The 17,177-nt window shown below is 33.9% G+C and overlaps 1 protein-coding gene across 1 annotated transcript in view; it reads left to right on the forward strand.

Moving 5' to 3' along the window:
- Positions 1 to 3,320: 3,320 nt before the first annotated feature.
- The window catches only part of LOC106135119 (WW domain-binding protein 11), a 54,892-nt gene continuing 41,035 nt past the window's right edge, over positions 3,321 to 17,177 (forward strand). The window contains exons 1-2 of the mRNA XM_013335321.2: positions 3,321 to 3,511; positions 13,738 to 13,950. Coding sequence (XP_013190775.2) covers positions 3,416 to 3,511; positions 13,738 to 13,950 — 309 coding nt within the window. The 5' untranslated portion in view covers positions 3,321 to 3,415. The remainder of the gene's footprint in view (positions 3,512 to 13,737; positions 13,951 to 17,177) is intronic.

The following is a 17,177-nucleotide window of genomic DNA, read 5'->3' on the forward strand; positions in this document are numbered from 1 at the left end:
TACTTAACTTAAATTTTTATGACTGATTTTTATATATATTTTATAGAATATTACTCTGAAGTCATATCAGAGAAGTCAGACGCTTTCCATGCGCCAGAACTTTTGTCAGACACTTTAAAGCTCTATCAAAAAAAAATTAACTTAATTTATTTTTAAATGTCTGACTATTATATATGTTATTCAGATAACTATTACAAAGTTGTATTAAATCAGTCAGACAGTTTGTAATGACCAAACACCTCTTAAACACAAGAATTACTCAGCCTCGAGTATGAGCGCGATAGCACAATGCGCATGCGCGTCAGAGTAAAATATCTAATATTTGAAAAGTACTTACTGTTTTTAATTTCATATTTTTGCATATCTATTCAAATGCGATGATATTTATAATTAAAATAATAATTAATCATTTTTAAAATAATATAATATTTTGCATATAAATAGGGGAAAATGAATTTTTTTGTAGCAATAGCCTTTCAAATAGAATGATTTTTATTTTATTTTAAAAAATATATCTATTATAATAATTTCAATAAGAAAATAATTAATTATGATTAATCAATTGAATTATTATTTTATTGTCTCTTAATAATTTTCATCATCAAAATAATAATGCAAATCAAAAACAACCAACTATTTTACTCCGGAAAATAATGGATGGACGTTAGAAGATAACCAGTATCGTTTTCATTGGTTTGATGGTGACCAATTACCCGGATTCGTTAGCGAATCACTTCATGAACCAGGTACCGTACTTTGACTTTTGGCTTACAATTTATTATATTTGTCATTCTATTTTTTAATTGTTTATGATTTTATTTTTACAGAAAATGCTGCCAGCAACGACAATCTAACTGATGATGAGGACGATGACTTGAGTAGACAGTATAGAGATTTAATAAATGATGAAAATTCAAATGATTATTTTGATGATGAAGATGATTAAAAGACAATAAAATAATAATTCAATTGATTAATCATAATTAATTATTTTTTTATTGAAATTATTATAATAGATATATTTTATAAAATAAAAGTCATTCTTTTTGAAAGGCTATTATTGCTACTAATAAATTCATTTTCCCATTATTTTAAAAATGATTAATTATTATTTTAATTATAAATTTCATCGTATTTGAATAGATATGCAAAAATATGAAATTGAAATAGTAAGTACTTTTCAAATATTAGATATTTTACTCTGACGCGCATGCGCATTGTGTTATCGCGTTCATACTCGAGGCTGAGTAATTCTTGTGTTTAAGGGGTGTTTGGTCATTACAAACTGTCTGACTGATTTAATACAACTTTGTAATAGTTATCTGAATAACATATATAAAAGTCAGACATTTAAAAATAAAGTTAATTTTTTTTTGATAGAGCTTTAAAGCGTCTGACAAAAGTTCTGGCGCATGGAAAGCGTCTGATTTCTCTGATATGACTTCAGAGTAATATTCTATAAAATATATATAAAAATCAGTCATAAAAATTTAAGTTAAGTAACTGTGATTTTTAGTTACCTTTCTCGCCTGGTACCTGCGCACGTGTCACCGGGCAAGTCTCACAAACATGCAGGTATTAAAAGTACATGAAAGACTACTGAGAATCGAAAGATCCATTCTTTAGAAAATAAGTTGTGTCTTACGGCTCTGGGATCTTGGACTATAATGTGTATAGATAATCTAAGACATCTATACACATTATATAAGTACTAGACAGGTACATACTTTAACATAATCAGTATTAACTTGAAAACTATGAAACCGATTTTGACGCTTAACTAACTTAAAATTTATAATAATTACGTACTGAATTCTCGACCTTTCTCGATTTATCATCCTCCTGCGTTGTTTGAGTCTTCATTCATTCATCTTCATTCGTCCATAATAATTTAGTGGGCAAGTTAGGTTTTTACACGAAGCGACTCCTGTATAATTGAAGTGTTAGGTTACTCATACAGCTTATCGTATAAAAGAAAAATCCCAAATATATAAGCCTATCCCTTAATTGACTTTTGCTTGCACGGGAAGGGACAACTAGGAAACTTTTCTTGTAACAGTATACCTATACATAAATACATACATATATACATACATGCATACATAAAATCACGCCTCTTTCCCGGAGGGGTAGGCAGAGACTACCTCTTTCCACTTGCCACGATCTCTGCATACTTCCTTCGCTTCATTCACATTCATAACTCTCTTCATGCAAGCTCGGCGGTTTCGGGTACTTTTGACCTGACCCTTTACCAGGACGTTCTTGATTTGATCAAGATACGTTCGTCTAGGTCTTCCCACTCCGACCCTTCCCTCCACCCACACTCTCCTTGTATATCTGCTTAGTCAACCTGTTTTCATTCCTCCTCTCCACATGACCGAACCAATAAAAGTCATAAATGATGTTGTAATCACTTGTACTTACCTTGTACAACAATTATTTATTTAGTATTAATAACGAATATACATGTGTGTTAAACTTGTCTGAGTTGTTTGCTTTCAACAATGTCTACGTACTTTAACCGCTTTGAGCACTTTCTCCAACAAAACGTCAACAGAGTTGGGATTTAAGATAAGTACCTATAAGTATTAAGTATCTGTATTACATCACCACCAATATCCTTACGAAGGTATTTTTGCGGTTGGCCAAAAGTCTTCGGTTTAAGCATCACTTTCTGCAACACCGAGGATGGAATCATGTAAACATTAATGAACAAAGCTAAAAAAATGTGCAAGAATCATGGCCTTTTTTATTACCTTTCCGGAAAATGAATGTGTAGACATGTAGTAAGTATTTTCCCTGTAGGTATATTTTCTGCGGTCATGAGGCTTTATCTGACTGTAGAAGATTAATAATTTCTTTTTACCATCTTCAAAGCACGCAGCTTTGGTCTAAATTCTGTCAACGGTATGTTTTCATACTAAAATTAGGTAGGTAAATGACGAATAATTTACTAAAACTTCATGTGGTTATCCGAATTAAAAATCTTGAGAATTTCAAGAACGCAGCGTTGAACACAAGACCATTGTCAAGAAGGTACCATAGAGCCCACCTTAGAGGTATGGTAGAAGGTACTTAAGTATCTACTTAAGCCTTTTTCATGTTCGTAAAAGCGCGAAGCCAGAACGGATTACTACAGTAACAACGAGAGGCAATAAGATAACAAGAGAGAGAGTATGACTACAATTAGCACCTGATGACAGCTTACATTAACAAATTGATCTCTGATTGTCACTAAAGGCTCCATTGCTGTCGCGCAGCAGGGAAGTGAATGCGACACTCGCCGACCCCACTACGGTGCGCCTACGCAGGCAGCAGGCATTCACTTTACCGCACTTCTACTTCGGCCGTCAAACAAAGCGCGCGTAACCAACGAGATATTTTTTTTTTTTTGTGAAGAATTTTTCTACCAGTTATGGAGAAGGAGCATCAGCCAGACTCCATGGCGACCATCACCATGAAGCCGGAATATCCCCCGTCTGAAGTGTACAGTACGTCGGAACCGCCACCGGTAAGTTTTGCCCGTGACGTACCTAGTTTAAATATTACTAATGTCGGGCACGTAAAATCACGGATCAAGGGACAAACTCAGGTTGCGCCTTCCTTTCTAAACATGATAATAATATGAAATGGATGCAAACACACCTTTTATTTTTCTGATTTGTAATATGTATCTTCTATTAAATATTATAACATATAAATATTTAATATTTAATAGAAGCTTGTAAAAACTAGATATAAATAGCTATGAGAAGAAGAAATACCTGTTTAAATTTATACGTTCATCGTCACAGCATTCTTTTTAAAAGTATGTACTTAATTTAACAATTCAATAAATAGTTTAAAGAATTTTTCTTTTATCTAATGATGACGACGAATGTGTGAAGTTATTAATAAAGTATTAGGTCTTTATTTCTAAACACCACGTCGACGTTCAGTTAAAAGTTGGATGAAATACAAATTGTATCATTATCTAATATATATAATTTTGTATTCCTAAAGGGAAAAAAGCTGGGCTTTTGAATACATTAATTCGTGAACAAATTGAAATAGTGACTGATTGTTAGCTAAATGCAATATAACTGCGGGAAAGCGCCTTTCTCTCAGTCGCGGTCGGCAGTCGCTGACGCGTAGCGTAGCTGCTTGTTTGTAAACACTGGGCTCATTATTGGTGATCACTTACATTTATCTGAATCATAACAATCTCTATTACTGGATATGTGGTGCGAATGTTTCTTGTTAGAAGATTTTTTTGGTATATTTTAGATTGAATGCTTGTTCAGTACCAACTCGGTAATATAAGTGATAATTTGTTATTCCGTCGCGATGTAACCATAACTTTGAAGTTCGTAAAATAGCAGTAGGTAGTCAAAAATAAGCGTATCATGGCCAGCAGTCGTTTGGCAGTTTAGATTTGAAATTCTAATACCAGGATGTGCAGTGTCAGTTGACTTGACGCCAACTCGATAAAAACGTACGTATTAGCTTGGGGTAACATCTACAATAACCTATATGAAACTTTCACAAGACATGGAAGATGATTTAATTAACCTTAGATTCCTCTTTTAAGGGAAGGGCTAGCAAAATGTAACTATTTGAATCTCAATATCACCATTAAGCCATACAGCTGATCGTGGCTTTTCAGTCTTCTCAGTTTGAATTTTGAATTTTTGAATTTTGAACTGGTGACTCTGTCTACCCCGTACCTAAGAGATAAGACTTGATTAAATGTAATATAAGAAAGATTTTTTTGACGTCAACCACGTTTTTTAGACAATTATTAAGCGATATATAGTATCCTATAGTAATGAATAAAAATTTTTGAATTTTAATGTAAGTATATCAGAAATTAAATTTATCTACATTTCATACCAGCACTTCAATAAGAATTTTCAAGATTCTAGTATTGTACAAGAGTAAGTATAGCATCACGTCATAAATTGATTATGGACGTCCTCCATGGTCTAATGGCCAAGGCGTTTGCCTTCTGACCTGGAGGTCATAAAGCGCGGATCTGGGTTCAGCTCCCACCGAAAGTGGACGCCTACTTTGTGAAAGTTGTTCGATAAACTAAAATCTAAGACCAGCGCTACTATTGATACAGTCTTTTATTCGGTTTGCACAAATTAAAAGTGTAAAAACCAAACGAACAGGATTATGTATAAATTGAAAAAGGAATATAAGTTTTTTAGATAGGAATAAAAATAAAGCATAATAATATATAGCATAGCATAATAAATAATAATGTAGAGACATCTGTATTTGTTTATATTAAAATGAAAGAATCAATGTGGCCATACTTACGTAATATTACGAAGGTAAACATAATGTTCGGCTGTTGCGTGGACTAAACACTGGTTGTTACGTGGACTCTAGTTGTTGGATACAGCTCCCGTTACAAAATAAGTAAAAAGTTTAAGACATTTCTGAATAGCACGAGAATAAATGAATGTTTCTCCGCTTTATGATATAAGATGTTCTCAAACAAGAAAGTTATAAGGTAGTATAATCTCAAAGCCTTAAATCATATAAAATGATCTAAGATCAAAGCATACCTTCTCTGACTTTCCTGGTGTGGGTAGACCGGTCAAACTTTAAATAATTAATTCATCTGTATTATTTATTGTGTGCTTGCAGTTTCAAGGCATGGGTTAAGCTTTATGGGCTACATTATTTACTTTGCATAAATACTAGAGGTGGTTTTTGATTACTAGGGACTTTTTAAACTGTTAGAATCCACCCAATAGGATATAGCCTTAATTTGTATATAAGTAGATAGTTATTTATTTATGCTACAAAGAAACTACTACTTTTATTAGAAAAATTGCAGGTAGAGTAAATCATTAGCAACTCTCATTAAAAAATGAAATTTACCTAGGTATTATTTATGGTACTACTCAGATTCATCAATTCTTTTTAATATCGTATTCGATATTCAATATAAGGAAATAATATAGTTTAAATACAAAATAGGTCTCTTTCTAAGAACTGCTTCATGTATGAATGTGGGAAACGCATTGTTCTATTGTCCCTGGCCAGCATTATAATAGCCATTGCCAATTATCACGCAACTTCATCATCAACATGTTTATTTTTATATCTTTGTACAGGATGCAGGCATCACTGCTATTCATTCAAATTCTATAGAATTTAAAATTCTTTCATCTCGGCATAGCGATTAAAAAGAGCTAAATACGAGTATAATATCTATGGTTTCGTCGTTATATAAATAAATATAAATATATACGGGACAAATTACACGGATTGAGTTAGCCTCGAAGTAAGTTCGAAACTTGTGTTACGATATACTAACTCAATGATACTATATTTAATAACAAATACTTAGATAGATAAAAATCCAAGACCCAGGCCAATCAGAAAACGTTCTTTTCTCATCATGCCCTGGCCGGGATTCGAACCCGGGACCTTCGGTGTCACAGACAAGCGTACTACCGCTGCGCCACAGAGGCCGTTATATATGTTGATCACGTGAAAGAAGAATGCAGGGATCGTGGCACGTAGAAAGATGTAGTACCTATCTAACTACTCCTCCGAAAAAGAGGCGTAATTTTATGTATAAAATGTTTGAAGGACTGTGTTATTTTGATTGTGAGTACCCAGTTATTTTGTGGTGATTTCACCTGGGTGTTCAAAGTGGAATAAACCAAGTATTGATAGTAGAAAAACAATTAGCCCGTGGATGGTTCGAGACTTGAAATGAAAATTATTGTAATAGCTAGTTGACCAAGCCATCACAATAGGTCTTGCGTCACTTTGGCTGTCGGCGACCCGACCAACCGCCAAACTAGATATTGTTCTCGCTACATCCTACTAGTATTTAAATAACATAAATATGGCCGGCAAAAATTTACTACGAATATTGGTGACTTTTCATTCCATTTGAACCTACTTACTTCTATCATACGAGTTTTTCGACTGTTTATACCCATGTCACGACTTTGTCTCTTACAAGGTAGACAGAACCTTTAGTCACTAGTCTAAATGGCTTTTTTTTTGGTTTTCTAAAATAAGAAAGCCATTTACAAATTAAATAAAACAATCTCTCTCTCATCGTGCACCCATTGCCATTAGGCTTCGGGGCCTGTGGTCCGTTTTTGCGGGCACCTAATATTATATGAACAAATACTCCTTTATTTATTTATTATAACTTAAGTCTTAATTTAATTACTTTACTAAGGTATCGCATGCAGACATGCAGCATTATGATACAAGTGCATAAAATAAATGAAATTATTTTTTAAACTTGTGTAAATACTTAGAAAATTTGTGGAAAATTGAATTGAAATTCGTACAGTATTCGTACCAACATTCTCGATATATTTTTTTTTACTGAACTATGCACACCACAGGGATTTATAGAAATAAAAGTTTCAAAGACTATATTACATCAACTATACATATAATACAACAGTAAAAATATTTTTTCAGTACATTTAGTATTTTTGACTGAAATGGATAGAGGGATGTCCCTCTAGAATGAATAACAGAAAGCAAACATTTTTTTTTCTGACGGTCTGTATTTATGATCACGCTTATCTTCGAATGTACTGAACCGATTTACTTTAAACTTTCACCAATTGCTTTGTTTTTATTCAGAAAAGCTTGTTTCATCAAAATCGGTTCACTAAAAAAAGTCAACTCAAGGCATGAGTTTGCCTGCAAATAAGTTACGAAATTTAAAATTCAAAGTCATTTATCATTGTAAGACAGCATTATATCTATATAAGTGAAAATCAGTTTGATAATTTCCTGGTTTTGCCGTACATAAAAAGATAACGTAAAAAGATTTTTGGTGTCTTAGTCTACTTTATTGGTCAAAAATAATTCACTCGGTAAGATCATCATCTCGGTATTTAAGTTAATATTTCATATGATTAGTATATTGATTTATTTCACATTATTGTAGATTCAACTCGAAATTTATGCGGACGAAGTCGCGGGCAACAGCTAGTTTTTAATAAAATGTCTAGCGGCTAACATTAAAAACAAAACGATTTACAAATCTGTTCTTTTAAATTTTTGTAACATTAATTACGGATGTGTGGATTATTTGTGCAATATTTTATCATAGTTGAACAAAATAATAGTTTCTTCTCTTGCCACGAAGATTGTAAACGTCAATGGCGGTAAAGGCATAGAAGAGGATTCTTCTTTTAGGCGATGAGTTTTTGAAGTTGATGGGTTACTTTAGGCAATGGCATAGCAACCTATAAAAATTTGTAAATCGTCATTTTATCATTAAGCCATATACGAGTAGCTAAACATAGTTGAGACTTTTGACTGTTGGATTTGTGAATCTCTCTACACCGTAAGTAAATATGATGACGTGTGTAGGTACGTTTATAGGTACTTCTTTACTAACGGAGATTCCGCACGTATTTACATAGCATAATAATGAGTAGGTAGCTGGGGCGGAAGTTCAAATGGCAACTCACGCTGTCCGGTAGCCGCGGAGATTAGTTAGATTGCAGAACGTGAGTAGATGATATGGGCGTCTCTGGAACATTTGCATATTCATGTAACGTATAGTGACGGATGCTTTGAAGACTATTAACATACAAGAGTATGTACTTTAGAATGAAAAACGGAATTATTATACAGTTCACCTGTAAGATTCTGGGAAAGCCTTAGCCGAACGTACCTTGATCATTATCTAGACTAGGTACTCTTTAATACTATCGGGGATGTCCTGGCGAAGATCCTTGTCAAGAGCCTTAACCTTGGATGCAATGAGTTTGCATGAAGAAAGTTATGAATGTGGATGAAGTAAAACAATAGTATACAAGGATCGGAATAGATGAAGTCTTGGCCTACCCCTCTGGGAAAAAGACATGATTTTATGAATTTATTCTGAGGTCGTCATAATATGTATAGGTGTCAAGTTAAAAATATTAGAGACTTCATAGAAATTGGAATAAATCACACGGTACGGTAGTGTCGAATTTAAATTACATTTACTTTATTCACTTCTGCTGGTAATAACTGCATGAAAATTGCTTTACTCGTTAGTACAATATTATCAAATAACACAAAGAACCTTAGGTTAGAAAAACTAAAAAAAAATAGTGTGGTGTGTTGTGTAGAAAACGCAAAAAAAAAATTGTATGAGCATATCTTTTTGATAAGTATGGCACTCAATGCACGCATTTGATGCTTAAATACAGCATTAAGATTCGGTCACATATCACACGCCTCACACTTTACTGACCGAGTAAGTATGAGTACTTGCTTTGTCAATAATTGCGTCATAAGCACCGGCGTAGACAACAGTGACCACGAACAAGTGTTAACAGCCAACGTTGCAAGGCTTACAGATTTTGCAATCAAGGAAACATTATATGAAATATCTTTTTTTTTAAGTAAAATAAAGACTAAATCTGGTGATACATTAATAAATAAGCATAGCAGTTGTATATGTATAATATTTGAGTTTGTAGATATAGCTACAATCTGTGTAGGTATAAAGTCCATCTTACTTGTATAAGTTCACAACGACTTAAATCGCTGTGTGATTGTTTATTATAACACTTCATAAATCTCAATTTATTCTCCTAAATACAAATTGGCTATCCAACAGCTTTCAGAGACTGTATGACCATGTTTAGTTGTTTGGCTTAATGATGGAATTGAAATTTCAATATTGGCAGGACAATTTCCTATTGTCTTAAAGAAGAATCCCAATTTTATTTTTTCCCTTGATTCACTTTTACAATCTGCATGAAAACAGAACCAGCTGGCACCCACTTTTTTCTGTTTTTTTGTTACATACATACATATTGGTCTACCAGTATGAAAGCTATCACCCAAATATCTATGCTATTTTATTTTTATCAAATCAGAGCTTATAGATTATGTATGTTTTATGTTGAACTCGAGTCCTCTGGGTTTTCACTGCGGAGATGTCGTGCGTGCGAACAATATTTTCCAGGCATCATTCTGTAAACAAAGCTGTCGCAGAAATTCTGAACACGTTGTCACGCCGATCGCATACTGAATCGAGTTTTTATTTATGAATGTAATACGATGGACATATAAATAAGGTGCTATTGACTCACTAGATTGGACTGTTTGACGTGTGAATATACCTACTTCTCAGACATGTATTTGTATGTGTAAGTTTATACAGGAAACCTGACTGCGTTGGCGATAGAAAGCAGATATCGCTCGAAATGGAGTGGTAGCGCATGACACTAAATGTTTGTTATTTGATATGCCTGCAATGGTGCCGGACCGGACTGAAGGATTCTATTTTATTGATTACAACTCATTTATTACTACATAACGATAATTAACTTTTTGCTTACTGATAAGAATCTCATTACGGTCGGGATATTCCTAAAGAGAAAGATTAAAAAAGAATAGGACCACTCCATCTTTTTTCAATGGATGTTGTAAAAGGCGACTAAGAGATAGGCTTATAAACTTCGAATTCTTCTTTTAGGCGATGGGCTGGCAACCTGTCACTACTTGAATCTCAATGCTATCATAAAGCCAAATAGCTGAACGTAGCTAATCAGTCTTTTTAAGACTGTAGTCTCTGTCTGCCCCGCCAGGGATATAGACGTGACTTTTTCCTAAAGCTACAGCTGTAAACTGCGTTGGGTATTATAAACAAAAGTATTTCACAGGAAAAAAATCTATCAATAGCCGTTATAAAATTCTATAAATAATAATATCGGTAATTTTGGAGATTCTTATAATGTAAACTTATCATTTACAAAAATTGGATTACTTTCAGTCTACGACTACAACAATTGAACTTAATATACCTACACATGTTAAATAATATTTAGATCTCTATGAATGCTTTTTATGGTGCTTACGGATATCGAAATGCTCATTCTTACAAATCCTTAAAGGTAAATGAAGTCATCTTTATCACACGTGATCCAGATTGTATTCTTATACATGGGTTTGAAAGTTGGGGTTAGTCAACATAAAGGTAGTTAGATAAGATTATCAGATAAATGTCGCTTAAAGTTTTGGCGAAAAATAAGACATGATCGCTATTGGCGTAAGAAGGGATCATTCCAGAATACCTTGCACACGAATTCTTGTAGCGACAACGTCTTGGGAAATTTTTATGCACTTGTACTTCTGTTTGTCTCTCACGTTAGACGCAGGAAGCGTTATATTCTCTGTTTGAATCCGTACGGTCAAATATAGGTATTTAATCAGGACGAAGCCCCGACGCAGGTTGGTTTCAAGATAGGATATGTAATGATATAATTCAAGATGACACAGGGAACAGTGGTAAACCCGTGGGCGGAGCGTCGCATGCGGAAAGCTTTTATCACGAGCCATAATCATGGTGTTTAGGAAAACGGGTTACAGAACCACTTCATTCGGTGACGCAAACTTGTCGTTTCGGTCCAAAGAACCGGTATTTTGTTCGTTTCCTAATGGTATATATAACTAAGCAAATAAATAAAAAATACAAAAAAATAAACAAAACGAAAGAAGCATAGGTACTTTATTTTCTGAAAAACATACTCGATAAGTTTCATTACAATAAGAAACTGGCGTTCGTTTTATGAAATTAGAGGTTTGAACAAGCAATCAAATCAATGACAAAAATTATTTACTTGCCAGTTTTTATTGAGCGAAATGGTACGTCTACGCTACGTCGTCGCTTAGGGTTAGCAAATTTTGCTTGATACCTAATATAAAATGGAGTAGACTGTTTTATTTAGCTGTCTGTAAGCTAACATGACGGATTTCTCTACTCCAGTCATAGAGCACTTTCACTGCCCCACTACAAACCCTGCGTGTTAAAATTATGTAATTCTGCCTGAGCAAACCAACGTTTTGCCTAACTTTAGACTTCCCACTTCATTTAACACTTATTTTCTTTATAAGTATCTACCTACTTACGTTTATTTATTTTACTTTAGAATATAAAAGAATAATAAAAAAATATTAATAAAAAATAAATTTATTTTACAAATTTAGATTAAAAGAACGGCATGTATGATGGGTGCATTTTTATTGTGTACACTCATTACAATCATGAATGATATGAGAATAGATAATATGTATCATATAGTCTATAAACAGAAGTTAAGACTGCTGTAACCAAAGAAAGCGTGGAGAAAGGTCACGATGATCATAACATTATATTAGCTGCGGTAGGCTTCCTAAATTATGACTTATCTAATCTCGTTATAGGAAAGCGTTTCGAAATATCTTAATGATTTTGCTGGATTTTATATAATCTATGTAATTGATTTTTATTATTTTTTTTACTTTCGACAGAGCGCGGACAAGGAGATCATTTCACTTAGGGTAAGAAACAAGTAAAAGTTTGTTCGGGTGTGCATGCGTTTTGCATCCAACTTTTTAAAAACGGCTATAGTTACTATTTGCTATGGAATCTACTAGTAGTTAACTTCTTCTTTTGCTTGTTGTAATTATGTTTCTATTACCTGTACAAGGTTGATGCACGCTGTTCCCATTAAATACAAAAAAGATACAAATGTATCACGTAGTTTTATCAAACAAAAATTACATAAGCTATAAAAAAAATAAATCTAGAAAGTGGTAAAAACTTGAATTAGAAAAATAAGGTGGGTTATTATGGTATTTTATAAGATGAACTAACAAATAAGGGTAGAGTACTTATCAGTTTTTTATCACTTATTCAATTTTAATTAGTTGAATATAGGTACTAAGTTTAATTAACGAACCCAATAAGATATAAGTACATAAAGTTATTTCTTTGGAGCAGGAGCTAAAACGTTGATGCTATGCACTCTAATATAACCTGTATTAGAAACAGTAGCTATTATGTTTATATTTCGTGTACCTTTCGAAATATCTTGAAGCTTTTAACACCCCTCGGTGCACATTGTCTCACTACTCAAAATCATATAATACCTTCACTTTTTAAAACGTGTCATCGAATTGTGATGAATTACATCCATACATACTTACATATAATCACGTCTATATCCCTTGCGGTGTAGACAGAGCAAACAGTCTTTAAAAGACTGATAGGCCACGTTCAGCTTTTTGGCTTTAAGATAGAATTGAGATTCAAATAGTGACAGTTTGCTAGCCCATCGCTTAAAAGAAGAATCACTAGTTTATAAGCCTACCCCTTAGTCGCCTTTTACGATATCCATGGGAGAGAGCACATTGGCGCACATTGGCGCCCGCCTCCAACACTACATGATGACCACGACCACTCTGTCAAGAGTGACACGACTAAGAAGATGGGAGAGAGATGGAGTGGTCCTATTCTTTTTTCTATTGGTGCCAGGAACCACACGGCAAATTGTGATGAATTCTTAGTGTTAATAATTGAATTAATAAAGGTAATTAAGAATAAATAAAAATAAATGAAATAGCTTCATATCACAACAGTTTTTTCTTTGCATGGATACATCAATACAATATAAAAACATATAGTCACTTGAGGGGTAGACAGAGCAAACAGTTTTGAACAGACTGAAAGGCCACGTTCAGCTTTGCATGGATGTCTTTTCGATTTCGAATTATATTTACGAACTATTTTGACAGTGTTCTTATGCAGCGATAGAACTGATGCGAACGTTGCAGACTATGTCGTTGATCTTAGCACTCTGTAAACTTTTGTGTATTCAATTAAATTTATGTTTATGCGGTTATCATCATTTTTCTACCCGTGATCCCGAGTGAGTGTAAGTTTATATATTCATAACCTTCGAACGTAATAAACTTAATTTCTTTTATTAGGCGTACCGGCATCGAGTGTCGTCCTCGGTTCAGATTGCGAGGATCGCAGCGCTGACGGTGGTGGCAGCCTCCTTCATTTTGGGTGCCTTCATCCTGGCTTCCAGCTGGGTCGCGGCCCGGGCTTCTTGTCACCAGCTCGAGCAGTTAGATGCCATGTTGGATAAAGAGTTGGCTCTAGAAAGCAGGGCATATGGAAACGACGCTTTGGTTGCGGTAAGTACTTATTGTCAACAAATAACCTGTCATAAAGATTGTCTAACACTTTGGCGTTAGTACATAGAAGATAAAGTTGGCATTACCTAGTGATGTACTTTCACTAAGAAGTTCATGTCAACCTATGTACAAAATGTGTTATAAAGTACACGAGATCGTGTTGTTATCGAATTGCAAATGTGATGAAATTAGCTAACTATTGTAATAAAAACATTGTTATGAATAAATTATAAGCACCACAAGATGTAAACAGTAACGTGATAATGATAACATACCAACTAAGTATACTCATTAAATCGAATACAACAATGAAATTTGAGAAAAATTGTTTCAGAGGAATATTAGGTAAGTCAAGAATTGTAGATATCCTTATCGCCATTTAATTTGTAGTTAAATAAATTAACTATGGTAAAACCATGACCCGAATGTTTAAAAAAATATTATATCAAGCATGGATAGTTACCGTGTCTACGTAAAGATTTTTAAAAATTATTTACAATATAAATTATTTACAATATTTTTTATGTTACAATATGAGAGATTTTCCAAAATACCCCTTGATTTAATTTATCGCGTAAACCACGTAAATAAGCTCAAATTTCAAGTCTCCATACCCAAATCTTTAGGCTGTTCATTGATATGCCAGTCAATCTGCCAGCAAACTCTTTTATAAATAGATTTTTGCATTTTTTTTTATGCTCGGTTCAAGGTTATTGAACAGCACAAAGATTCATGTCACTTATATGGCTTTGTTTCTGCGATTACGGCCCAAATGTGAGTGAAGTCCAGCGGAGATGTCGGTGCCACGTCGCCATCAGAGAGAACTTGTTCACCTTGAATCCTCACGGTGACGCAAAGCCACGGTTCTAACGTTATTGTGATATTTATGCAACGCTTCGGATAGGACTCGGCGGAAGGCTATATTAATTGGCATATGCATAATTAGTCCATCTGCAAACAAAGAAACCCTTCATTGTAACTATTGCAGTATTCACTGCGGTATTCATGAGAACGAACGGGAAATGATTCTTTATCATTTTTCCTTTTTTTATTTCGTATCAAAATGACACATTTTTTTTGGCTGAATGACCCTGTAATAGAAATGTAGTTTATTTTTGTTCGATGTAACTACAGCGCGTACTTTTACTTCGTTTTATAATTTTAATATTTCCTTTAATATCATAAGCTGCCGTCCAGTACATTTCACTGGTTTAAAAATCCGTTTATTCTACCTTTAAATAAGTGCAATCTTAAATAAGAGAATAAATTATTGTGTGGTTTATGTGTTAGTTCATTAATTGAGCAATAACCTTAGATGCAGTGTAGGGATAAAAGTCAAAGGTCGTGGCAGAAACTACCGGCATAGCTCTATGTAAACATTTTTATGGGAGACCATAGTGATGGCGATTATTATTTCCTCTAGCGAAAGTGACTAGCGGCAGTGGTGGTAGTTGAACTCATATACGTCGCTCTTAATTATGATGCATCTGAAGACAAAAATACTGCAGCATAAAGCATAACACATGGGTATTCAAGTGCAGTTAACAATAATACTGTTTCCCGTTAGGTGACAGTAACGGTTTAGGAGAGAGCGTGTATCAGGTAATTAAGACTGCAGTAAGTTAGGAAAGTAAAATGGACTCATAACATAACACATAAATCGTCACATGAAGAAACTTGTTAACAAAACGGATTTAATCTTTTGTTATTACACAGAAAGTTTAGTCATGACCGCACTTTCTTTTTGAGCTGCATACGGGTACAACGTACTTGTCGGAACACTATTGTCGTGTTGTGTTCACCTATACTCATTACATACTAAATTAAATTCCTATTGTTATTGATATGTCATGATCCCATCATTCGTTTTTAATTTTTTTTATGAAATGTTACAATTCACCAGAGTTACAAATTACTCATGCAAGTATTTTAAAAATATAGGTAGGTAATCAGCTTTTGCGCAGGGTATCCCTACTGTAGAATTTCCAGAAAAAAAATTTAATCTGTGCCAAATACAGTCAAAATCGATTCAGAAGATTTGTTTCATTCGTTACAAGTAAAAAAAAAAGAAAAAACATTTTTTTCTGTTTATAACAGTAGTATGGAGGAAAAGATTCGCTTATCCCAATAAAATAAAAATTTAATAAAATTAGGTAAATGGTGATATTTTAACTCATAATATTTTGGGTGAGCGAGATTATGGAATGTAAACATCTGAGCAAGCATTAAGTCCTTGATTCGTGCGGCGACGGTATCGTGACCAATCACACTGGAAATTTAACGCAGGTAGGTATGTATCTACTTATTAAGTGTCGACCACTTTGCAACTACTTGGTAACTACAATGATAACTTTGAATCAAGTTGGTATTGTATACATTATCCAGCAAATAAGTTTTGTGCAGTTGACTAATTATAGGTAGGTATATCTAGCATAGGTTTGATAAGTTGTCTACTTATGTCCACAGTTATGCTGAATACAGGAAAACGAGATTATCCAACCGGGATTTTTTGCAAAAATATAATTAGTACATAGTTTATGCTTGAATTTTTTTTAAATGAATTTGATAGTTCAAAGCACGTGCTTAGTTTATCAAAATTATAGCCGAACATGAAATATAATTAAAAGATTATAATATACTGAAACTGAATAAAGATAGACCTATTATTTTGCCAGAATCACGTGTAAATAATGAGGACTTAGGTTAGTTTTTGTTTGTGACGGAAACGAGCGATTTTCCGCGCGCGCGCCCTTGCCGTCCTCCGCGTCCGCTCCACCTCGCATGTCATCCTCATCAACTAATTATTATCTCCGATATTCTAATAGAATTTCTGAGCTTATCTGTCTCAGGTGACAATAAAATTATATTCTTACATATAACACGTCTATATCCTTTGCGGGCCAAAAGTATCTAAAAGGCTGATAGGCCACGTTAAGCTGTTTGGCATAATGATAGAATTGAGATTCAAATAGTGCTATGTTGCTAGCCCATTGCCTACACGAAGAATCCCATGTTTATAAGCCTATGCCTGAGTCGCCTTTAATGACAGCCATGGGAAAGAGACGTCTTATTCTTTACTTATTGGTTCTGGGAACCACCGGCACGTTCTTACCACTTTGTTCTTTATTTTTATTACTTACTTGCGTCCCGCCAAGGTTTCTACATATGTATATAGACTACAGCACCCGTAGAAAACTAACCGATGCTCTTACTGTGAGGGACAACAT

The sequence above is a fragment of the Amyelois transitella genome, chromosome 11 (genome assembly GCF_032362555.1).
Source record: "Amyelois transitella isolate CPQ chromosome 11, ilAmyTran1.1, whole genome shotgun sequence".
Lineage (NCBI taxonomy): Eukaryota > Metazoa > Arthropoda > Insecta > Lepidoptera > Pyralidae > Amyelois > Amyelois transitella.